The following is a 25,081-nucleotide window of genomic DNA, read 5'->3' on the forward strand; positions in this document are numbered from 1 at the left end:
AGATAGGGAGGTGCAGAAGCTGAAATAATAATAATTATTCATTACTTGTGCCCTGCCCATCTGACTGGGTTGCCCCGGCCACTCTGGGCAACTCCTGGAGGGGAAAAACGATCGCTGGACATCCAGATCTCTCCATTTGGCTCCTGAGGCCATTTTGGCCAAGGCACACCCTACAGCTGACATCATATATAACAGGTATGGGGCAAGTAAAAACCTGTCTCAGGTGAAAGGGTGTTTTTGCAGGGACCATCATCCATGAGGGGTGCCTGAAAAGCACTTCACAGGATAAGATACGATAATCTTTATTGACATTGTCCCATACAGAACAACGAAATTCAAAAAAACACCTCCATCAGACATTCAAAAACCAACAAGCCTGCTATCCCAGCCTGGTTAGCCCCCTAAAAACTGATACCCCATAATTAAATACAATATACTCCCATAAAGACTACCTTACACTGCGTTTAAAGCCAAAATCGCATATTGATAGAAACTGTTTCTCAGGCGGCTAGTCCTAGTCTTTATAACCCTGTACCTTCTTCCAGAAGGCAGAAGCTGAAAGAGATCATTTCCGGGATGCGCACTATCCTGCACTATCTCTGCAGCTTTCTTATGGCACCTGGAAGCATAGATTTGATCCAAGGTGGGAAGAGTGCACCCAATTATTCTCTCCGCAGTCTTTACAACCCTGGACAGCATTGTTTTTTCCCTGACTGTGCAGCTCCCAAACCACACAGAGAGACCACAAGTGAATGGTGAATTTTGGATATAATGGAGATGTAAAAGATTTGGATTCTTATAAAAGATGCAGGAGGAAATGACTAACAATAGGACCCACAAAAGGGGAGGAGGGAAGTCCAAGAGATTCTTTGGAATCTTGTTTTTTTGTTGTATGTTGGATATGTGAGTGTAAACCGCTAATTTGGAAAACCAAATAAATAATTAAAAAAATAATAATATGGCAAACAAGATCATGACAGTCTTTATGATCAAGGAGACATTGACACTTTCTTCTCATCCTAGCAAGTATTTACCTGCTCAACGCGGTGCCTGGTCTGGAGATACGGATCGTACCTGGCACGGATGGCTCTCATGGAAGTTGGCTGCCGGAAGCAAGGAGAGGTACATTATTTTGATTTAATATTTGTAGTCTGCTTTTGCAACAACTGCTGAGCTCAAGAAAGCTCATAATAATCACAACAGCATTAAAAAAACAAACATTGCAATCACTAGATTATCAAACGTAGTAGCATATAAATAGAGCAAACAACAACAGATTCATCAAAACGATTCAATAAAGTCAGAAGAATTCAAAGTTATTTAAAAAGCATTCATCAGTACGATAAGCCCACAAGTTACGTACATTCAGCTTTGCATGCATAGAATAAAAATAAAATGTCAGCGGTCAGAAAGGGAGCAGGGTTTCTGGGGAAAATGACTTTGGCAATCCTAGCCACCATTGAACCCATTGAGTTCCGACTACAAGGTTTTGGCTTTAGGTGCCATCACCAGAACGTAACCCCAGTGTAAGCAGCAGGCTTACTGTATGCAAGAAACAGACAAAAGCCAGTTAGAAAGGTCTGCACCTCAAACTCTCAACGCCGCTCTGACACCATAATGATCAAGGGCTTAAAAAGAGTAGACAATGAATTAATTTCAAAGCAGCGAATTGAGGCCACGCTCCCATCATCAGGGTCCCGGATTCATGGTGACCATCCCGATATGATTTTGGCTTTCATCATAAGGAAGTTTCCACCTAGTGGCCAATAAAAGGCCTTTAATTATTATTTTTCCTTGGTTTACAAAAGTGCATGCATTGTCTCTTTTTGCAGGTTGTAAGGTCTTTTCTACAGATCAGTTACATTTGTTATGAGACATTAGTGCTGAGTACTGTACAGTGGTGCCCCGCAAGACGAATGCCTCGCGAGACGAAAAACTCGCAAAACGAAAGGTTTTTTCGTTTTCGAGTTGCTTCGCAAGACGAATTTCCCTATGGGCTTGCTTCGCTGTCTTCCCCGCTGTCCCCGGACCTCTTTTGAAGCAAGGGGTGGCGGGGAGAAGTGCTGCGCTTCCCGCTGTCCCCGGACCTCTTTTGAAGCAAGGGGCGGCACGGAGAAGATCACTTCTCCCCGTTGCCAGCCCCGCAAGCTCCGGGGACAGAGGGGAAGGCGCAGCGCCTTCCCCTCTCTCCCCGGACCCCTTTTGAACCAAGGGCGGCAACGGGGAGAAGCAATCTTCTCCTCTCCGCCCCTTGCTTCAAAAGAGGGGACAGAGTGGCGCTTCCCCTCTGTCCCCAGACGGTCTCCATAGGAACGCATTGATTGATTTTCAATGCATTCCTATGGGAAACCGTGCTTCGCAAGACGAAAAACTCGCAAGAAGAAAAAATTTGCGGAACGAATTAATTTCGTCTTGCGAGGCACCACTGTATAAGGTTGGGGGAGAGGAGGGGTGGTAAAACTAATATTCTTTTATATAGTGTACGTGTGGGGTTTTGTGTCAGCGTCAGTTGGGTAGGTTCTCTTTCTATTCGTTTATTATTCGTTCTTTGGTAGTGAGATAAACTAGGCTACCCCTTTATAATTTAAGTCCATATTTGATGAAATCTAGTATGGGGGAGGCAGGGCGAGAGAGGACCTGCAAGATCAGCCTATGTAGATGCTGAATAGTTTAGGGCAATTCAACCTCTTTAAAAACCAAGCATTCACCGTATTTTTCGCTCTATAAGACGCACCAGACCACAAGACGCACCTAGTTTTTGGAGGAGGAAAACAAGAACAAAAATATTCTGAATCTCAGAAGCCAGAAAAGCAAGAGGGATCGCTGCGCAGTGAAAGCAGCATTCCTTCTTGCTGTTCCGGCTTCTGGAATAGCTGCGCAGCCTGCATTCGCTCCATAAGACGCACACACCTCCCCTTACTTTTTGGGAGGGAAAAAGTGAGTCTTATAGAGCAAAAAATACAGTACCTAGTGTCACATGACATCGCATACAAGCCACCAGTGCCACATGCACTGAAAAACATGCACATTTAACTGCTGGCCCCCCCCCCAGTAAAATTTCTGGCATCACGCCCAGCACTGAGTAAACATACTTTCCCTGAAGAAGGGCCCACAGAGTCTTTAAAGCAGTACCTCATATCCTGTGTAAGACTGTGTTGAATACTCAAAGTCAGAATCAGGACCCCCTGGACAGTACCTGCATTTTCAAGAGAAAAACAGAGTCACAGAATCATAGAGTTGGAAGAGACCACAAGGGCCATCGAGTCCAACCCCCTGCCAAGCAGGAAACACCATCAGAGCACCATCAGAGCACAGAGTCAAGCAGAGGCAGACGGTTTAAGCTAGCCTTCCCCCACCTTAGTGCTCTCCAAATATTTGGGTGATGTGTCTCATAATCGCCGACCACGGAAACCTCTGCTGGCTGGGGCTTGATGGGAACCAGCAACATCCAGAGAGCACCCAGGGTTGGGGGGGGGAAGCTGGTTGAAAGCTGGCGTGTTCTTCCACCATCTGGAGGCAGCAGGAGATTCTGCCCATTTGTAGGGCCCAAAAGCAGTGAGGGAAAACCCACAAGGTGGGCATTCCCCACTGAAAGGTGCTTGTGTTACCTATTTGATTATTACATTTATCTCTCACCTTTGTTCCAAGGTGGGGTACCCCGTTCTCCTCCTCCTCACATTTAATCCTGACAATAACCCTGTGAGGAAGGTTAGGCTGAGAAGCAGTGACTGGCCTTAGGTCACTCAGTGAACTTCATGGTAGAGTGGATTTGAACCCCCATCTCCTAGGTCCTAGTCAGACACTCTGAAGCCACTAAGAGAGTGTTGACTGGACAACCCTAGTTAGTCTTGGATGAAACCTCCAGTTAATTACTGTGCATTATTGTACAACTGGCTGGGGTCAGGGACTATTCAAATACCTCGGCTTACATACGCTTCAGGCTACATACACTTCAGGTTACAGACTCCGCTAACCCAGGAATAGTACCTTGGGTTAAGAACTTTGCTTCAGGATGAGAACAGATTTTTTAATGTAGTTTTATGTAGGTTTGTGGTAGTTTTATGTAGTTTTATGTAGTTTTTCAATTTCATTGTTCTGCAAGGGACAATGACAATAAAGATATCGTATCGTATCGTATTGTAGAAATCGTGCTGCGGCGGCGCGGCGGCAGCAGGAGGCCCCATTAGCTAAAGTGGTGCTTCAGGTTAAGAACAGTTTCAGGTTAAGAACAGACCTCCAGAATGAATTAAGTTCTTAACCCAAGGTACCACTGTATCTTTCTCTTTGAAGTGATGAGTACAGATCTTTCCTTAAACAGTTAGTTATTCATGAAGATTTACTTCCCGTCCCACTTTTAATCAAGGGAGATGAACAGTAGACCAGAACGTTATTTAGCTGCGATTCCTGCTCTGCAAGGGGCTGGACTGGATCATCCTTTGGGTCCCTTCCAATGCTACTGTTCTGTGATTCTATGGCAGGCATAGGCAAACTCTGCCCTCCTGATGTTTTGGGACTACAACTGCCATCATCCCTAGCTAACAGGACCAGTGGTCAGGGATGATGGGAGTTGTAGTCCCAAAACATCTGGAGGGCCAAGTTTGCCTATGCCTGTTGTATGACATATACCTCCTCTGCGGGAGGCAGTGGGAATCACAAGCAGAGAGCACTGCTATTGCACTTAGATCCTACTTGAGCACTTCCCATTGGTGGATTTGGTTGGTCACTGGGAAAACACGATGCTGGACTAGATGGGTCCCTATGGGCCTGATCCAGTTCAGGGTTCTTCTTAGGTTCTTACATTTCAGTTGTCTACAACACAACCTGCCAACATTTCTGATTATTCCACGGCTCTACTTACACACAAATGTTTCCTGTGAAGTTAATGTGTGGACATCTGTGAGGCTTACACATCACTGCCACAACAGCAATCTGAAAAAAAGGAGAGAAGCATTGCAGAGAAGTTATCACAGTTCTCTTGAGAAGAAAATAACACAATCATTACATTTAAAGGAACGGAAAGATGTACGTACAGGGGTACCTCAGGTTAAGTACTTAATTCGTTCCGGAGGTCCGTTCTTAACCTGAAACTGTTCTTAACCTGAAGCACCGCTTTAGCTAATGGGGCCTCCTGCTGCTGCCGCGCCGCCAGAGCATGATTTCTGTTCTCAACCTGAAGCAAAGTTCTTAACCCGAGGTACTATTTCTGGGTTAGCGGAGTCTGTAACCTGAAGCGTATGTAACCTGAGGTACCACTGTACTTCACAACTGCCTGCCTTGTGCAGAATACCCTATACCGAAATGAGTGTCCAACTGAGTCATTTTTAGGAACATGGGAAGCTGCTGTGGGAACATAAGAAGATAGGCAATGAAGGTGCCGGACGAGTCTCCTTGGGGGAGACCATGCCACACATGGGGAGACATGGCAGAAAAGGTCTGTTCCCAGGATGCCACCCTCTGGACCTCTCATGGTGGAGGCACATGAGGAAGGCCCTCAGACAGAGATAGATAAAACCTTATTCGCATTAGCCAATGGCCATAGCAACATTAAAACATTACAGTATACGCAGAAAAGGAAATTTGATATAAGAGCACAATTTAAAGTCCTGAATCAGCCGTCAGTTAGTGGCCCTTATTCTGATTGCCCCTGCTACGAACCTAGCAACCTTTGCTGTTATCTGCTCATTTTGATCTGATAGAAGAAAGGACATTGTGGCAGTGGTTGAGCGCCCTGGGATGGTTAGTACAAATGGGGTGATGATCTCGTTCCTCAGGTCTTTGTAGAGCGTGCAAGACAGGAGGACATGTGCCACCGTTTCGGTGTTACCATCTCCACAGGGGCAAAGACGTTTCTCAGGCGGGATCTTTTGGAATCGACCCTCAAGTACCGCAGATGGCAAAACATCCAGTCTTGCAAGTGTAAAAGCACATCTGTATTTGGGGATAATAAGTTTGTGCAGATATGGGGCCAGAGAATCAAAATGGAGAGGTGGAAAATGAACATACCAAGGGCAGAATTTCCTTATAGGAGGCCCTCAGATGATGATCACAGGGTCTGGGTTAGTTGTTGTGAAGACCTCTCCTTATTGAGGGTATGAACTTCAGGCACCTGGGTTCACACCCCACAACTAGACCACAACACTGACTGATGTCACAGGGGATAATGAACGTGGCCTCCAGATGTTTCGGACTACAATTCCCATCATCCCCGACCACTGACTACACTAGCTGAGGCTGATGGACACTCCAGTCTAAAACACCAGGAAGCCCCCTTATCAAACAACGAACAGGCCTACCCCACTAGCAGTACGGATGGGCTTTGCCTTCAGTTTGGGAACCAGCACTCTGCGATACTGGGGCGGCACCGCAGCAATGATGTCCACAAGGCGGGGCTGTGCCGAAAGCCCATACTTTGCAGCTGTCTTGGTCTTTATCCTTGAAAAGAAGAGAGTGTGATTTAGTGAGGTGCTATACAGGGAGGATAAAGGGCATACACAAACGTCAGAGAAGAGCAGGAGACCGGCAGCAAGAATATTACTGGCACCAAAAAGGAAGCGAGAAGAACTACTGACGAAAGAAGAATGGAGGATGAAATTGATGGACTATGCAGAATTAGATAAACTATATCACTGTATATTTGAAACTACATTATTTCTGTACTTAAACGTTGTATCCAAACTTACCATTACTTTAAAACTATCGTACTTACACGTTGTGTTTAAATTTACTACTAGCTTCAAACTGTTATTCTTAGCAGAATACACACGTTTTTCATTTCAACTCTTGAGTAGGAATTATTCCTTATATTGAAACTTTTGGCCAGAGTTCTTGATATATCCTTTTCGAATTAGATAAACTAACAGGGAGGATTCGAAACCTGCGGGACCAGAAATTCTCAGAAGAGTGGAGTAAATTTACGGACTATTTGAAAAGCAACTGTGATGAACAAATTACGCTAGTATCATAGAGTTGGAAGAGACCACAAGGGCCATCGAGTCCAACCCCCTGCCAAGCAGGAAACACCATCAGAGCACGCCTGACATATGGTTGTCAAGCCTCTGCTTAAAGACCTCCAAAGGAGGAGACTCCACCACACTCCTTGGCAGCAAATTCCACTGTCGAACAGCTCTTACTGTCAGGAAGTTCTTCCTAATGTTGTAGTAGGTTTGCAAGAAGTTTTGTCAGGTGTATTATTCGAAATATTGCAAAAAAGATAATGAGGAAAATTATTAGTTAAGGACAATTAAAGTAAATAGGAAATTAAAAAATGCATAATAAGTGAGAAAGAACGGAAAATCATCAGAGGTGTTGATGGAAGTCCTAAAATGTTGTATAAGATGAGAAGTTATGTTGTATGAATGTTAGAATTAATATGTTAAAAAACCAATAAAAATGTATTAAAAAGAGAGAGAAGAGCTGGAGACGGCAGCCGGCCGGCCAAACTTACTTGTTCAAGTTGACGTCTTTGCCCTGGTCGTGAGCTTCGATGAGCTGCTTGATGACGTCCGAGATGGTCATCATCATCAGCTCTGCCCGGCTGAGGTCTCCTGAAATAAATAATAATAATAATAATAATAATAATATATTATTTGTACCCCACCCATCTGGCTGGGTTTCCCCAGCCACTCTGGGCGGCTTCCACAAACACCAAAAATACACAAAGATGTCACACATTAAAAATTTCCCTGAACAGGGCTGCCTTAAGATGCCTTCTGAATGTCAGGTAGCTGTTAATCTCTTTGACATCTGATGGGAGGGCGATTCACAGGGTGGGCGCCACTACCGAGAAGGCCCTCTGCCTGGGTCCCTGTAACTTGGCTTCTCGCAGCGAGGGAACTGCCAGAAGGCCCTTGGAGCTGGACCTCAACGTCCGGGCAGAACGATGGGGGTGAAGACACTCTTTCAGGTATACTGGACCGAGGCCATTGCAACAAGAAGCAAAAGGCTGCCGGTTGCTGCATTCGCACTCGGGTCCTGCTTCGGAGCTTCCCACAACAGGCGCCAGCACTTTGACCTCTGCCCAGAAACAGACCCATAGCCAGCAGAGTGGAGCCCCCTTCTCCCCAGCAGCATCACAAGGGGCTGGACTAGATGACCATTTGGGATCCTTCCAGCTCTCCTCTTCTGTGACATATAGATCTATGAAGCCTGCTCCCTATAACCAGCCCAGGGGGCAGCAACCTCTTTGGGACAGCTTGATGTTTCGGCTTTTCAGAAGCAGCCCCAAGCCTAACCGGAAAAGGGCACAGCGAAGGCGCCCGCCCACTTATCATGAGGCAAGGAGTCCCATCCCAAATGCCTTTAGGGAGGGATTTTTATATGCAACGGCTGGGCTGCAGCTCGAGCTTTGGTGGCAAAGGGGCGGAAGAAGTCATCCCGGCAATAATGGATTGGCGTAACAAGCTACAAGAATTTGCTGAAATGGCGCAGTTGACAAATAGCCGGAGAGGCAACTCAAAACAAAAATTTAAGGAAAAGTGGGATAGATGTAAGATATATGTTCAAAAATACAGTAAAGGTTCGCTATCTATGCTTGCATTCAATTGATGCTGGAGAGAGACTGAGTTGAGAAATAAGACCAAGGGTACATATGGATATAGGAATGTATTAGATAAAATGTAAAGAAATATACAATAATAAGAGTACATTCATTGTAAAAAAAGGAATATACAACGGGATAGACAGGAAGTCCAAAGTGTTGGTACATTTATGATTTTGAAATAGTTTTTTGTCCTCGGTTTTTTCTTTTCTGTTAGTATATAAACTTTGTATACATGTTGAAAATTATAGTACAGTGGTGCCTCGCAAGACGAAATTAATTCGTTCCGCAAGTTTTTTCTTCTTGCGAGTTTTTCGTCTTGCGATGCACGGTTTCCCATAGGAATGCATTGAAAATCAATTAATGCGTTCCTAGGGAAACCGACTTCAGACCAGGTCCGGGGACAGTCTGTCCCCCGAACCTCTTCTGAAGGCTGGGGGGGGGGGGACAAGGGCTTTTCTTCCCACCCCCAGCATTTTAAAAAACCCCGGGACAGCGGAGGACTTCTCCGCTGTCTGGGGCGATCTTAAAATGCTGGCGGGCGGCATTTTAAAATCGCCCCGGGACAGCGGAGGACTTCTCCGCTGTTCGGGGCGATTTAAAAGCCCCTGGGAAGGCAGGCAGGGGGGACAAAGACTTTTGCCCCCCGCCAGCCTTCAGAAGAGGTCCTGGACCTCTTCTGAAGGCTGGCGGGGGCGAAAGTCTTTGCTCCCCCCGCCTGCCTTCAAAAGCTGTCCGGCCAAGGCTTCGCGGACCTCTGCCGGCATGCCGAAGCCTGCGCGCGCTGACATCAGCACGCCCAGGCTTCGCGGACCGCTCCGCCAGCAGCGGCAACGCTGCCGCTGCTGGCGGAGACTTGCCGGCATGCCGAAGCCTGCGCGCGCTGACATCAGCGCGCCCAGGCTTCGCGGACCGCTCCGCCAGCAACGGCAACGCTGCCGCTGCTGGCGGAGACTTGCCGGCATGCCGAAGCCTGCGCGCGCTGACATCAGCGCGCCCAGGCTTCGCGGACCGCTCCGCCAGCAGCGGCAGCGCTGCCACTGCTGGCGGAGACTTGCCGGCATGCCGAAGCCTGCGCGCGCTGATCTCAGCGCGTCCAGGCTTCGCGGATCTCTCCCCAAGCAGCGGGAACGTTCCTGCTGCTTGGGGAGAGTTGCCGGCATCCCGAAGCCTGCGCGCGCTGATCTCAGCGCGTCCAGGCTTCGCGGATCTCTCCACAAGCAGCGGGAACGTTCCCGCTGCTTGGGGAGAGTTGCCGGCATCCCGAAGCCTGCGCGCGCTGATCTCAGCGCGTCCAGGCTTCGCGGATCTCTCCACAAGCAGCGGGAACGTTCCCGCTGCTTGGGGAGAGTTGCCGGCATCCCGAAGCCTGCGCGCGCTGATCTCAGCGCGCCCAGGCTTCGCGGACCTCTCCTGCCTTCAAAAGCCGTCCGGGATAGCGGGAAGCGCTTCCCTGCTATCCCGGACTGCTTTTAAAATGCTGGCGCTGGGGAGCAAAGCCTTTCGGCCCCCGCCAGCCTTCCTGGACCTCTTCTGAAGGCCGGAGGGGGGGGGAAGGCTTTGCTCCCCACCGCTAGCATTTAAAAGAGGTCCCCGGAGATTTCCCTATGGGCTTTCGTCTTGCGAAGCAAGCCCATAGGGAAATTCGTTTTGCGAAGCGCCTCCAAAACGGAAAACCCTTTCGTCTAGCGGGTTTTCCGTCTTGCGAGGCGTTCGTCTTGCGGGGTACCACTGTATAATAAGCCTTGTGATGTAATCTGATAATGTTTACCGGCGTAACATAAGAACTTTATTAAATAAATAAATTTCAATAAATAAATAAACATCATGAGGCAGGGAGTCCCGAAGTTCTCCCCCAAGCAGCACCTGAAGGATTTCTATGCATGTTGAAAATTATAGTATAATAAGCCTTGTGATGTACAGTGGTACCTCGGCTTACATACGCTTCAGGTTACATATGCTTCAGGTTGCACACTCCACTAAGCCAGAAATAGTGCTTCAGGTTAAGAACTTTGCTTCAGGATGAGAACAGAAATCGTGCTCTGGCAGCACAGCAGCAGCAGGAGGCCCCATAAGCTAAAGTGGTGCTTCAGGTTAAGAACAGTTTCAGGTTAAGAACGGACCTCCGGAACGAATTAAGTACTTAAGCTGAGGTACCACTGTAATATGAGAACGTGTACAGTGGTACCTCGCAAGACGAATGCCTCGCTAAACGAAAAACCCGCAAGACGAAAGGGTTTTCCGACTTTTAGAGGCTTCGCAAGACGAATTTCCCTATGGGCTTGCTTCGCAAGACGAAAGCCCATAGGGAAATCTCCTGGGACAGCGGGGAAGCGCAGCGCACCTTCTCCTCTGTTCCCAGACCTGTCCTGAAGGCTTGTGGTGGGAGGTCCGGGAACAGAGGAGAAGGCGCGCAGCGCTTCTCCTCTGTTCCCGGGGCTTGCGGTGGGAGGAGGGTTTTTCCTCCCCACCGCCAACATTCAGAACAGCATTCTGAATGTTGGCGGTGGGGAGGAAAGCCCTCCTCCCACCGCAAGCCTTCAGGACAGGTCCGGGAACAGAGGGGAAGGCACGCAGCGCTTCTCCTCTGTTCCCGGACCTGTTTTGAAGACTTGCGGTGGGAGGAAGGTTTTCCTCCCCACCGCCAACATTCAGAAGGCTGTTCTGAAGGCTGGCGGTGGGAAGAAAAGTCCTTCTTCCCCCGCCAGCCTTCAGAAGAGTTCCCGGAGGGCTGCCTAGGCTGCGGATAGCAGCATGCTGCCCCGCGCAAGGGGCGCTCTTAAGCAGAGCGCCCCTCGTGCGGGGCAGACATTCGCAGCTTGGGGAGCCCTGCAGGAGTTCCCCGCAGGGCTCTCCAAGCTGCGGATAGCAGCCTGCTGCCCCGCACAAGGGGCGCTGTTAAGCAGAGCGCCCTTCGCGCGGGGCAGACATTCGCAGCTTGGGGAGCCCTGCAGGACTTCCCCGCAGGGCTCTCCAAGCTGCAGATAGCAGCCTGCTGCCCCTATCCGCAGCTTGCGGATAGCAGCCTGCTACCCCTATCCGCAGCTTGCAGAGCCCTGCGGGGAAGTCCTGCAGGGCTCCCCAAGCTGTGAATGTCTGCCCCGCGCGAGGGGCGCTCTGCTAAAGAGCACCCCTCGTGCGGGGCAGCAGGCTGCTATCCGCAGCTTGGAGAGCCCTGCGGGGAAGTCCTGCAGGGCACCCCAAGCTGCAGATGTCTGCCTCGCACCGGGCAGCAGGCTGCTATCCGCAGCCTAGGCAGCCCTCCGGGAACTCTTCTGAAGGCTGGCGGCGGGAGAAGGGCTTTTCTTCCCACCGCCAGCCTTCAGAAGGCTGTTCTGAAGGCTGGCGGTGGGGAGAAAAGTCCTTCTCCCCCCGCCAGCCTTCAGAAGAGGTCTGGGGACAGACTGTCCCTGGACCTGGTCTGAAGGCGGTCTCCATAGGAACGCATTAATTGATTTTCAATGCATTCCTATGGGAAACCGTGCTTCGCAAGACGAAAAACTCGCAAGAAGAAAAAACTTGCGGAACGAATTAATTTCGTCTTGTGAGGCACCACTGTACTGATATAACATAAGAACTTTAATAAATAAATAAAATAAATAAATATCATGAGGCAGGGAGTCCCGAAGTTCTTCCCCAAGCAGCACCTGAAGGATTTCTATGCATGTTGAAATTTATACTATAATAAGCCTTGCGATGCAATATGATAATGTGTACCGATGTAACATAAGAACATAATTAAATAAATAAAATTCTCATATATATATATACACACACACACACACACACACACACACATATCTATATATATATCTATATATCATGAGGCAGAGAGTCCCGAAGTTCTCCCCCCCCTCTTTCCTTTCTCTCCCCCCCTCCAGCAGCACCTGAAGGATTTCTGCCTGATCCTGAAACTGTTGGGGGGAGGAGGAGGGAGGCCTGCTGCCTCTCTCACGAAGCGCCCCCCCTGAACTGAGGGGGGGGAGGGAGCCTCAGAGAAAGACCCCCCCCCAAAAAAAATCCCCACAGAAAGTGGGGGTGAGAGGAGAAACCGGCCCCTCCCCGTCAACACGTGACCCCCCCCCCACTGCCAACCGCCTTTACCTTTCTTCTTCTGCCTCATGGCGACGCTGCCCCCCTCACGGCTCCCCACAGGTTGCCTCTCCGGCTGGCCGTCAAGCGCCCTCCGTCTTCACGACGCCGTCGCGAAGGGAGAAGGGCGGAAGAAGGAGGCACTGACGGGCAACCGCCCGCCTCGCTGCCGTAAAGCGGTCCGCGCACGCGCACACCTGCCCGCCCGGCCTTGCCTTGCCGAGCTTTTGAGCCAATCCGGCATTGGCTCCGCCTCCCAGCCGAGGGATTGGTCGAGAGCGTTCCATCCCGGCTCTTTTGATCTGACTTGGGCTCCGCCTCCCAGCCAAAGGGATTGGTCGAGGGCGTTCCATCCCGGCTCTTTTGATCTGACTTGGGCTCCGCCTCCCAGCCAAAGGGATTGGTCGAGGGCGTTCCATCACTGCCTTTTGGTTTTCCTTAGGCTCCGCCTCCCAGCCAAAGGGATTGGTCGAGAGCCTTCCATCCATCCCTTTTTGATCTGACTTTGGCTCCGCCTCCCAGCCAAAGGGATTGGTCGAGGGCGTTCCATCCCGGCCCCTTTGATCCGACAACAATTTAAAACTGGATTTCAGCTGTCAAAAACTCGCACGGTATCTTGAAGATAGCTGTCAACTTTTCCCTTTTCTTGCGAGGAATCCTATTCGGAATAAGGGAATTTCCCTTCAAAAAAGGGAAACGTTGACAGCTATGATCCTGAAGACCATGTGGTGTCTTCAAGGCGAAGTTCCACAGTGATATAGAAGATTTCTTTTATTAATAAGCAAATGCCCCTATGCGTATAACACCCACACGCCGGAGGAATTAGCATTCCCTAATAGAACACTTAATTTACAGGCTTGTGTTTAAGATTCTGTTCGACTTAAAAATATATAGTAATATAGATCATCATGATATGTGTGCAAAGAGGGCTGCGGAATAGGAAAGAGGATGGTGCGTGGAAATGGGGGTAGTCTGTGTGCAAGGGAGATTTGAGGAAAGTGAGGAGGGGGAGATAAGAAGGGTGAAGGTGAACATTGGGGTACAAAGGGGGTTGCAAAAAAGGAGGGAGTAGGAGGTGTAGGAATGGGGGTGAAGATGAAAGCAGGGGCATGAAAGGGCCTGAAGAATAGCTGGGGATGGTGAATTTGTAATTGGTTGGGAGGTGGAAAAGGTGCTTATTAGTTGCAGTGTATGGAAGGAGGGTGGACTGCAACCTCTCCAACCTCTCCATTCTGAAGGAAATCAGCCCTGAGTCCTCACTGGAAGGACAGATCCTGAAGCTGAGACTCCAAGACTTTGGCCACCTCATGAGAAGAGAAGACTCCCTGGAAAAGACCCTGATGTTGGGAAAGATGGAGGGCACAAGGAGAAGGGGATGACAGAGGACGAGATGGTGGGACAGTGCTCTCGAAGCTACCAGCATGAGTTTGACCAAACTGCGGGAGGCAGTGGAAGACAGGAGTACCTGGAGTGCTCTGGTCCAGGGGGTCACGAAGAGTTGGACACGAGTAAATGACTAAACAACAACAACAAATGGAAGGAGGGACGCGGGTGGGGCTGTGGGTTAAACCACAGAGCCTAGGATTTGCCAATCAGAAGGTCGGCGGTTTGAATCCCCGCAACGGGGTGAGCTCCCGTTGTTTGGTCCCTGCTCCTGCCAACCTAGTAGTTTGAAAGCACATCAAAGTGCAAGTAGATAAATAGATAAAACCTTCAGTGGGAAGGTAAACGGCATTTCCGTGCGCTGCTCTGGTTCGCCAGAAGCGGCTTAGTCATGCTGGCCACATGACCCAGAAGCTGTACGCCGGCTCCCTTGGCCAATAAAGTGAGATGAGCGCCGCAACCCCAGAGTCGGCCACGACTGGACCTAATGGTCAGGGGTCCCTTTACCTTTACCTACGGAAGGAGGAAGATACAGGTTTCTAAGGGGAGGAGAGACATGGGCATGAAGGTGAAAATGGGTGCAGAGCAGGCCTGCAGAACAGAAGTGGCTTCTCAAATGGAGTTAGGAAAGTGAAAAGCAAGCTTAGCAGCTCTATGCAGGGCTTTTTCCCCCAGCAGGAACTCTCTGAAACTGAATTCGAGGCACCTCTTAGGTGGGCGCCATCGGCATTATAAGGTAACAAGAGAGATGAAGGAGCGTCTCCACCCCCATTGTTCTGCCGAGGCCTTCTGACGGTTCCCTCACTACAAGAAGCAAAACTACAGGGAACCAGGCAGAGGGCCTTCTCAGTACAGTGGGACCTCGGGTTAAGAACTTAATTTGTTCTGGAGGTCTGTTCTTAACTTGAAACTGTTCTTGACCTGAGGTACCACTTTAGCTAATGGGGCCTCCCACCGATGCCGTGCGATTTCTGTTCTCATCCTTAAGCAAAGTTCTTAACCCGAGGTACTATTTCTGGGTTAGCGGAGTCTGTAACCTGAAGCGTATGTAACCCGAGGTACCACTGTAGTGGCGCCTGCCCTGTGGAACTCCCTCCCACCAGATGTCAAAGAGATAAACAACTACCTGACATTTAGAAGGCAGCCCTCTTTAGGGAAGTTTTCAATGTGTGATATTTTAATGTATTTTTAATCTTTGTTGGAAGCCGCCCAACTTTGTTGGAAGTGTCTGGGGAAACCCAGCCAGATGGGCGGGGTACAAATAATAAATGATGATGATGATGGCAAGTTGCTGTACCTCTTTTTCTAGAAAAATAGCACTGGATGGGGTGGGAAGGGGTAGCTCTGGAGGTGTTGAGGCTGAGGGGCAGGGTTGAGTCACAGCCACTACGTTCTGCATAAAAGCAGTTAATTTAGCTTTAGCTATTCCTGTTTTAGTCAAAGCAGCCAGAAGTTTTTTTTTCTTCCAATCAGAGCATTTCCAAAGGAGAGGCTTGGAGGATTTGTGAAGGCATCGGAGGAATGCACAAGAGGGATGTCTGGACTTGTTGGGTCTGGCAGCTCCAGGTGGGATTTGTAGCTGGATTATGCTGCAGTTTATAGGCCTTAAGGGATTTACGGGGTGGGGGTACTCATGAAGAATGAAGCCAGTGGAGAGAAAGCAAAATAAACAACAAGTGCTTGGTGGGTGGGAGCAACACATACAAGAGCAGCAAATGAGGGGGGTGGTGGAAATCCAGGGTTGTTGTTTTTTTGGCAGACCACTGAAGGATAAGCTCAGGCGAGTTCTTGGCTTCCATCATTGTCACCAGAAGTTCAAGCGGCATAAAGTATATTTTATATTTATTTTTTTTCAGTCATTAATATATATTTATTAAAGATTTTCCATTTTAATACATTAAAAAACCAAAAAGAAAAAAAGAAAAAGAAAAATTAAAAACATATACAGTTTGCAATCCTTATTTTTCAATAACATATTTCCCTGACTTCCCCACACCTCCCCTTCTTATATTCCAATTCAAATTGTTAGTTCAACAAGTTCTTATCCCCAATTTTTTAACCTTTTTATATTTTTTAACCGAGTCACCAGGTTCACAGGCTTCCCCGCCTGTGATTTTTAAGGTCCCCGCGTCGCCGCCGCGGCAAGACCCAAATCCTGCGGAGCCGATTCCCTCCGGAGCTTGGAGGGAATCCGCCATTAGCCGTTGGCACTAACCCGGAAGTCCGGCATAAAGCATATTTTAGCCGCCTAGGCTGGTATCCAGGTTGTCACTCTATGTCAAGGTTGGAGTTAGATGTGGGTCAGAACGAAGAGGTCAAATTCAGTTGTCAGTGTACAGTCGTACCTTGGAAGTCAAATGGTATCCATTCCAGAAGTCCGTTTGATTTCTGAAAACATTCGAAAACCAAAGCGCTGATTGGATGTACAACGAATTGAAACAGATGTTTAAGTATACCTTTCCCCAAAAGCCGGAAGCTTTTCTGCTGGGCTTGATAGGAAAGGAAATTGCAAAGGGGGACCAAAGATTATTTATGTATGCAACAACTGCTGCCAGAATTTTATTAGCCCCAAAGTGGAAATTACAGGATTTACCAATGGTGGAGGAGTGGCAGATGAAAATGATGGATTATGCAGAATTAGCAAAACTGACCTGCAGAATCCGAAATCAGGAGGAATCAAAATTCCAAAGAGATTGGAGTAAATTTATAGAGTATATAAATAATAACTGTAGAAGTCTGAAGGCATTAGCAGGACTGAAATAAGTCTTACAATGTGGATTTGACAAAACAAAGAAACTGTGAGATATGGACTGTAATAGGAAAACCGGTTGGCAGGAGGGAGGGAAGTCTTCGCTCAGCAGAGCGGTGGAAAAGACGTTATGTGAATGATGGTTGAAATTTATTGTTTTTTCTTTGTTTAAATTGAAAATTAATAAAAATTATATTTAAAAAAGGAAGTCAAACGGAATCCATTCCAGAAGTCCGTTTGACTTCTGAAAACATTCGAAAACCAAAGCACTGCTTCTGATGTAGGAAGCTCCTGCAGCCAATCAGAAGCCGCGAAAGCCCCGTCGGACGAATGTTTGCACACCGGAACAGTCACTTCCGGGTTTGCAGCGTTCGGGAGCCAAAATGTCTGAGTACCAAAGCGTTTGGGATCCAAGGTACAACTGCAGTTCACTCTTTATTCAAGGAAACGGCATACAACTCAGCAACGCTTCCTAGTAGGTCTTGCCCTTATGGAGCAGTTGCCAGGGCTGAAGGTTGTGGGGCTACCTTTGAAGGTGACCCGGAAACTGCAATAAATCCAGAATGCGGCAGCTAGACTGGTGACTGGCAGTGGCCGCCAGGACCACATAACACCGGTGCTGAGAGATCTGCATTGGCTCTCAGTACGTTTCTGAGCACAATTCAAAGTGCTGGTGCTGACCTTTAAAGCCCTAAACGGCCTTGGTCCAGTATACCTGAAGGAGCGTCTCCACCCCCATCATTCAGCCCAGACACTGAGATCCAGCGCCAAGGGCCTTCTTGCGTTCCCTCATTGCAAGAAGCAAAGCTACAGGGAACCAGGCACAGGGCCTTCTCGGTAGTGGCGCCCACCTTGTGGAACACCCTCCCTTCAGATGTGAAGGAAATAAGCAGCTATCCTATCTTTAAAAGACACCTGAAGGCAGCCCTGTTCAGGGAAGTTTTTAATATTTAATCTGTACTGTTTTAAACACTTGATTGGGAGCCGCCCAGAGTGGCTACGGAAACTCAGCCAGATGGGCAGGGGATAATAAATTATCATCATCATCATCATCATTATTAGAAGGTCCCCGCCTTCCACCTCTTCCAAGGCTCCTCCTCTCCCAGATGTTTCCCAAGCAGCTACAAACTGCGCCTGCACACCTTTGGCCTCTGGTTGGCTCTCCTCATTATCCTGGAGCTGGAGAGGGAGTTTCCCAGGATTCTTCAGCAGTCTCTTGACCTCCATCCTCTGCTTCAGCCTCGGAGTCTGAACTGCTCCGTCACAGGTTCCTCCTGCTCACCAAACCCTGTTGTCGCGTCAATATCCAGTCCCTCCTCCCAATCTCCCCCCTCTGACCTCTCCTCTGTGACCCACCACCAATCCCTGGGCTCTGAGCCTTTCTCCTCTGGGATTTCCCTTGCGGGGTTCCCTGGCTGGTGTCTCCCACCACTCTTCGTCCAGCCAGTCCAAATAAAGTAACACTGTCCCCTTTCACTTGCCCTGGCAATGCACAGAAAGTGAAAACGTCTTTAAAGCTGGGAAAATTGTGGAAATGAACTGGGAAGACGCTAAGAGCTGTTTGACAATGGAAGGGACTCCCTAGGGAGGTTGTGGACTCTCCTTCCTTGGAGGTTTTTAAGCAGAGGTTGGCTGGCCATCTGTCATGGATGCTTTAGCTGAGATTCCTGCACTGCAGGGGGTTGGACTAGATGGCCCTCGGAGTCTCTTTCAACTCTACAATTACATGATTCTAGGAAAAAAGGATGGAAGTGAGAGCTGGACCATAAAGAAGGCTGATCACCGAAGAATTGATGCTTTTGAATTCTGGTGCTGGAGGAGACTCAGCTCTCAAGAGTCCCATGGACTGCAAGAAGATCAAACGCATCCATTCTGAAGGAAATCAGCCCTGAGTGCTCACAGGAAGGACAGATCCTGAAGCTGAGGCTCCAAGACTTTGGCCACCTCATGAGAAGAGAAGACTCCCTGGAAAAGACCCTGATGTTGGGAAAGATGGAGGGCACAAGGAGAAGGGGACGATAGAGGACGAGATGGTGGGACAGTGTTCTTGAAGCTACCAGTATGAGTTTGACCAAACTGCAGGAGGCAGTGGAAGACAGGAGTGCCTGGCGTGCTCTGCTCCATGGGGTCACGAAGAGTCGGACACGACTAAACGACTAAACAAAAAAAAAAAAAAAAAGGAAAAAAGGAATTCCTAGGCAGCTAAAGTGGTGCTCTCTGAATGTTATTGGACCCTGGCTTCCATCATATCTGAGCACTGGTCATGCTACCTGATGCTGATGGATGTTGGGGGTCCATCTGAAGGGTACCTGTTTGGCTATCCTTGCTCTTAAACTGTAGGCCAGCCTTTCTCAACCTGTGGGTCCCCAAATGTTGTTGAACTACAACTCCCATCACCCCTAGCTAGCAAGGCCAGAGCTCAGGGATGATGGGAGTTGTAGTCCAACAACATCTGGGGACCCACAGGTTGAGAACCACTGCTGTAGGCGAAGTCACTGGGGACACGGGGACATGTCTCCCAAGTGCTGGAGGGGAAATTGTATTTCTCTGGTTGTGGGAGGAGCCCAAATTTTCAAATTTTATTGAACACAATTTCTAATGAAGCAGGCAAGATGGTTGGCTGTGAAGCACCAGCCGACCAACTTATGTGTGTCCTTGGACAGTCCAGCGAGGCTATATTCTCTTCTATAATGGCCGCCAAGCTTACTTTTTGTAGTTTATTCTTTCTGTTTAAAAGTAGTAGTAGTAGTAACCAAAATAAGAAGCACAGGAAACTGTTAGGTTTTCGTTTTGGCAGTTTTATTAAAAATTAAAAAACAAAACAAAAACATACCCCAAAATACTTAAATTGATGCTATGTAATCCATTTGTACACTCACAGTTAAGGTGCTAAAACAACAAAACCGAGGAGGACACAGGGGCACTGTAAACGAGGAGATCAAATATATGAGGAGCTTAGTGCAAGTTGAACCAGTTAGCAGTAGAGGTCAGGAACCATGCTAGCAATGCAAGTGTTTCTGCTACAGGTGAACCTTGCACAAACACAGAATTGTTTTTCCTATTTCAGAGAGATAGCAAACCAGAAAACCTGAAACAAGATACAAGCAATAATGGGAAAGGGAGGGATGGAGATGACCTTGAATCAATCCAAGCAGTAATGGGAAAGAGAGGGATGGAGATGACCAGAGGTTCTGGTTTCCTAAGTACAGCTGTTAAGAGCGGAAAATCCCATTAATATGAAAGAGGAAGGGGGAACCAGCCCACATCTGTCAGGATTTCCTGCCATTTTGACCTCTTACCCCTCAGCTGGATCCTTCACTGACAAGGAGAGAGCCCACATCCACTAGCTTGCGACATCTAAGGAAGTACTGAAAAATACAGCACTGAAGGGTCAACTTGCTTAGAGGTCAGATCTAGTTTTCTTTGAGGCATACAGTGGATGGATTTTGCTACCTGCATGGGATATAAGAAGGAATCCCCAACATGGTGCTTTTCAGATGCTTTGGGCAACAGCTCCCACCAGCTCCACCCAGAATGGCCAGTGGTCAGGGATGATGGAAGCTGTAGTCCAATATGTGGAGGTCAACAGGGTTGGGGAAGACTGTTCTAGATGGCTTGGCTACATGGTTCTGAACTCCATGGGAGCTGAAGCAAGGCGATTTTTAAGTCTGCAGGGAAGAACGAACTGTGCCCTCCACAAAATTGAATGAATTCATAATAATATGGGATTTGAGGCTGTCTTGGCCACCCTGGTGGCAATGGAGAGGAAACATGGTGCCATTCTTCTGAAATGATAGAAATTAGGATCCAGGAAGACCTCAACAGATTACAATCCTATCATTCTATAGTTCGAGAACTGGACTTTCAATAGGGACAAATGTAAGGTTCTCCATTCAGGCATGAATGATCAGATGCACAAATATAGGATGGGGGGCACCTGGCTTGACAGCAGTACATGTGAGAAGGATCTAGGGGGTCTTAGCAGATCACAAGGTTAACATGCGTCAACTGTGTGATGCAGCAGAAAAAAATAACATAAATCTAATGCTATTCTAGGCTGCATCAACAGAAGCCTAGCGTCCCAATCAAGGAAAGTAATAGTACCAATTCTATTCTGCCTTGGTCAGACCATACCTAGAGTCCTGTGTCCAGTTCTGGGCACCACAATTTAAGGATATCAAAAAGCTGGAATGTGTGTGGAGGAGGGTGGCTAAGATAATAATAATAATTTATTATTTATACCCCGTCCATCTGACTGAGTTTCCCCAGCCACTCTGGGCGGCTCCCAATCAAGTGTTAAAAACAATATAGCATTAAATATTAAAAACTTCCCTAAACAGGGCTGCCTTCAGATGTCTTTTAAAGATAGGATAGCTGCTTATTTCCTTGACATCTGATGGGAGGGCGTTCCACAGGGCGGGCGCCACTACCGAGAAGGCCCTCTGCCTAGTTCCCTGTAACCTCACTTTTCGCAATGAGGGAACCGCCAGAAGGCCCTCGGTGCTGGATCTCAGTGTCCGGGCTGAATGATGGGGGTGGAGACGCTCCTTCAAATTGATTTCAAATTGCAAGAAGGGAGATTCTGACTAAGCATTAGGAATATATTTTTGGCTACCTTGGAAGCGGTGGGCTCTCTCCTTCATTGGAGAAAAACACCAGCAATCTTCTTCACATCCATGTGCCCCTTTTATACCCAGGACTACAGCCAAGGATTGAAAATAACAGAGCTTACATTAAAAACTCTGCTCTGTTGTACCTCATCACACTTGACAGAAGAATTCTTGCTGATGCCTGAAGCTATACCCATTTAAGCCAAATCTAGCTACACTCCAATGGCATTTTGCAAAAGCCAAGGGGAGCGGAAAGGGGGGACCCTTTGCAAAACTAAGTATCAATAAACATAATCCCTTTGCTGTTACAAAAAAATTCCCTCTTCTATTCTGATTTACTTTAATCCCTGCCCCAAGCAGTAGAGGGTTTGGCTTTTTATGAGCCTGTGTAGCTAAAGCAGAGCAGCTTCTTTGGCGAACCAGGAAGTGGTACATGCTGCAAGCTGGCCTAGCAATCTATCCACTTCCCCACAGCCAGAGCAGAACAACGTTGCAGAGGCATTTCAAGCAATTGGTGGCTTTTTCCTAGTATTTTAGGCATGCATGCAGTCCGAGGACTCAACTATACAGCCGCAAATAAAACGTTTGAAGTGTGTTTCAAATATACAATGTGACACTAGATGGCGATAGTAAGCCTTATGGAAAATCCATTGTATTTTTAAAAACGCTTAAAAAACAACAACAGCATTTTCAGAACATTTTTAATATGCGTGTAGATTCCACCCAAGAGGCCATTTCTGCAGTGAATGCCACAGGAATCCAAGCCTCTATGTGCATTGTGATATAAACAGAGAAGCACCCCAAATTTACTTGGGAGCCGGTGCAAGCTTATAATAATAATTTATTATTTATACCCTGCCCATCTGGCTGGGCTTCCCTAGCCACTCTGGGCGGATCCAACAAAATATTAAAATACAGTAATGCATCAGACATTAAAAGCTTCCCGAAACAGGGCTGCCTTCAGATGTCTTCTAAAAGTCAGAAAGTTGTTTATTTCCTTGACATCTGATGGGAGGCCGTTCCACAGGGCGGGTGCCACCACTGAGAAGGCCCTCTGCCTGGTTCCCTGTAACCTTGCTTCTCGCAGTGAGGGAACCACCAGAAGGCCTTCGGCGCTGAACCTCAGTGTCCGGGTAGGACGATGGGGGTGGAGATGCTCCTTCAGATATACTGGACCGAGTTAAGGTTGCACCCCAGATGTGCATTTATGTAGAGGGGTGCAGCAACTGTAGAAGTGCACTGTCACCCAGCCCCACCCCATCTTTTAAGTAGCATCGGGCTTAGGAGAAGTGCAGAAGAGGCGGTGGGAAGCTAAGAAGGGTTAGGGCAGGGGTCAGCAAACATTTCCAGCAGGGGGCTGGTCCACTGTCCCTCAGACCTTGTGGGGGGCCGGACTATACTTTGGGGTGTGTGGAATGAATGAATTCCTATGCCCCACAAATAACCCAGAGATGCATTTTAAATAAAAGAACACATTCTACTCCTTTGTACCCATTGTTGTCTTTTTAATTGTATATATTGCTTGTTTTATGTTGCTATGGCCGTTAGCTAATGCGAATAAAGTTTATCTATCTATCTATCTCATGTAAAAACATGCTGATTCCTAGACTGTCTGGGGGCCAGATTTAGAAGGCGATTGGGCTGGATCCAGCCCCCAGGCCTTAGTTTGCCTACCCATGGATTAGGGGCTTTTAACATCACATTTTCTACCTCCATGCTCACCACAGTATGCTTTTCTTTTTTGAAAGATACTGGATTAGCAACTTATTTTGTTGAAAGAGATTAAACTATTAGTAGAAAAACAACGGGGGGAGGGGGAGGAGAGAAGATGAGAAAACTAGTATTTGATTTGGAGAGTATATGTGTTATTTGAGGAGGAGAAAGGGAGGAGCAAAGAAGTCTCATTGCATCAGATAAAACTTGCGCCTGCTGCTGTTTGCCAGGTCGCCCAAAATCCAGCCTTAGCTGGGCTACCCTTTTCATTTGAGGAAATGAGAAGCTCAAGCAATTCCAGATTTTCCAAAGGTAGCCGTGGGGTGGTTTCTTACGGAGTAGCATTTAAATCCCAGGTTCTCCAAGGTTTTCCCCTCCTCGTGTGGAGTCGCTGCGGGGAGTGAGGTCCCCTCACCTTCCACCCACGCCCGCTTTCTTGCAATACTATCAAATGTTAGGAACCACAAATTCTATAAAAATGAAACAACGCTTTGTCACAATCCTTAAGCGCTAGCATCAGAGTGTAGGTGTTTGGCATGTTTCCTGCATATCATATAGCAGAAACAGATCAGATGGGTGAAGCATATTAAGAGAAAGCAACTGTACATTTCCCAGCAATAGTGTTACAGAGCAATAGGTGAGGTAGGTTCGAACACAAGCCAGTGCTTCCTTGTGGCAACAATTCAAACACTTGCCAATAGCTGCCTTAGAAAAATCAAGTCTACTTCCCAAAAGCGGTGTGGGCAACGTTTTCAGCAAGGACTGTTAATTTGCATATATGAATTACTCGTTTGCATATCATTCACAGGAGTGCACAAGTACATGGCCAAAGCTGGTGGACAAGTCATACTTAAAACCAGACCCCATGTACATTCACTCAGAAGCAAGGCCCACTCTGTCCAATGAGATTTACTAGCTTGTATGTTTAAGATGGCAATCTTAATCGGATATCCCTGTTTTGAAAGCGCAAACCCAAAGGTTGGGAACCTTAAGCTGCCCCTTGAATCTTGAGTTTTTCAAATAAAGTGGGGGAGGGGGGGAGTTGAGGCCAGCTTCACATTTGGGCTGGGATTCAAAATGCCACTTGAGGTTCACCCACAGGACCTTTGCCCCTTAACAGCAGCCCCCCCTTGCTGTATCCCAAATTGCTGTGAGAAAGTTCCCTTATTTTCCAGAGCTGTTTGGCATGCCCTGCAGGAGGGCTGCTTCTAGCAGGAAGCACAAGCCCCAGGTCCCCTTGGCTGCAGGGAAGGGCAGGTTTGGGGATCTCAGCCCCTGCGATCTGTTTCTCACGTCAGAGTCTTCGGCGCACTGGTGGCGTCTTGAATCCAGGAAGGTCACCGTGGCCACAGCTGTATAGACTAAGGCCCCCCTCCCTCAAATAACCCACATGGAATTCCCGACTCAGAAGTGCTTAGGCTGTCGCCAGCTACCCCTGAACTAAACGCATGGTTCAAATGTGCCTGCCTTCAGCACCTGCACCGTCAAAGTTATCCTAACAACAACATTTGCAAAAGGAAGCTAAGCGCACTCCACAAAGAATTCCCTCAGCCCTATTCTGAACCTGATTTAAGGAACCGGGTGGGAAAAGCCTCATTTGCTCTGCATGTCTTCCACTTCCCTGTCTTGAGCCTGGCATGCGAAGCGACGAGCAAATTCAAACTTTTCTCTCCTTAATGACTGTTCTCAGGCCTTGGCCAAAACACACTTCATTAAACAAGCCAACAGTTTAGCAAGTGTATGAATGGGTCCACTTGCCCTTCCCTTCTCAAACAGCACCCCAGTTCCCGTTATGTCTTAATAGAGGTCATTAACCCCCCCCCCCCATAGAATGCCCTAGATACAGCAGGAGCTGTTCAAGGCACTGAGGCTGAAAGGGGTCAGGGATGGGGGTATTTACACAATATTCGTCAGGAGAACAAAAGGTAGCTAAATTGTCAAAATCCATTTCCCTCTCGCATCCATGTTGGGCTTGAGAGGCGACGGATACAGTTTGGG

General features: G+C 48.0%; 1 protein-coding gene and 1 long non-coding RNA gene across 2 annotated transcripts in view; one reads left to right on the plus strand and one right to left on the minus strand.

Moving 5' to 3' along the window:
* Positions 1-12,814, minus strand: part of ELP3 (elongator acetyltransferase complex subunit 3) — a 110,685-nt gene extending 97,871 nt beyond the window's left edge. The window contains exons 1-6 of the mRNA XM_083494516.1: positions 12,641-12,814; positions 7,445-7,544; positions 6,294-6,432; positions 4,859-4,929; positions 3,133-3,196; positions 1,035-1,103 (exon numbers count right to left, since the gene is read on the minus strand). Coding sequence (XP_083350642.1) covers positions 1,035-1,103; positions 3,133-3,196; positions 4,859-4,929; positions 6,294-6,432; positions 7,445-7,544; positions 12,641-12,659 — 462 coding nt within the window. The 5' untranslated portion in view covers positions 12,660-12,814. The remainder of the gene's footprint in view (positions 1-1,034; positions 1,104-3,132; positions 3,197-4,858; positions 4,930-6,293; positions 6,433-7,444; positions 7,545-12,640) is intronic.
* LOC310702869 overlaps positions 1-21,686 on the plus strand; it is a 42,474-nt gene extending 20,788 nt beyond the window's left edge. Inside the window, exon 2 of the long non-coding RNA XR_014523726.1 lies at positions 21,176-21,686. This is a non-coding gene — a long non-coding RNA (uncharacterized lncRNA). The remainder of the gene's footprint in view (positions 1-21,175) is intronic.
* The last annotated feature ends 3,395 nt before the right edge of the window (positions 21,687-25,081 follow it).

This window comes from Podarcis liolepis (genome assembly GCF_965112155.1).
Source record: "Podarcis liolepis genome assembly, chromosome: 3".
Taxonomy (NCBI): Eukaryota; Metazoa; Chordata; class Lepidosauria; order Squamata; family Lacertidae; genus Podarcis; species Podarcis liolepis.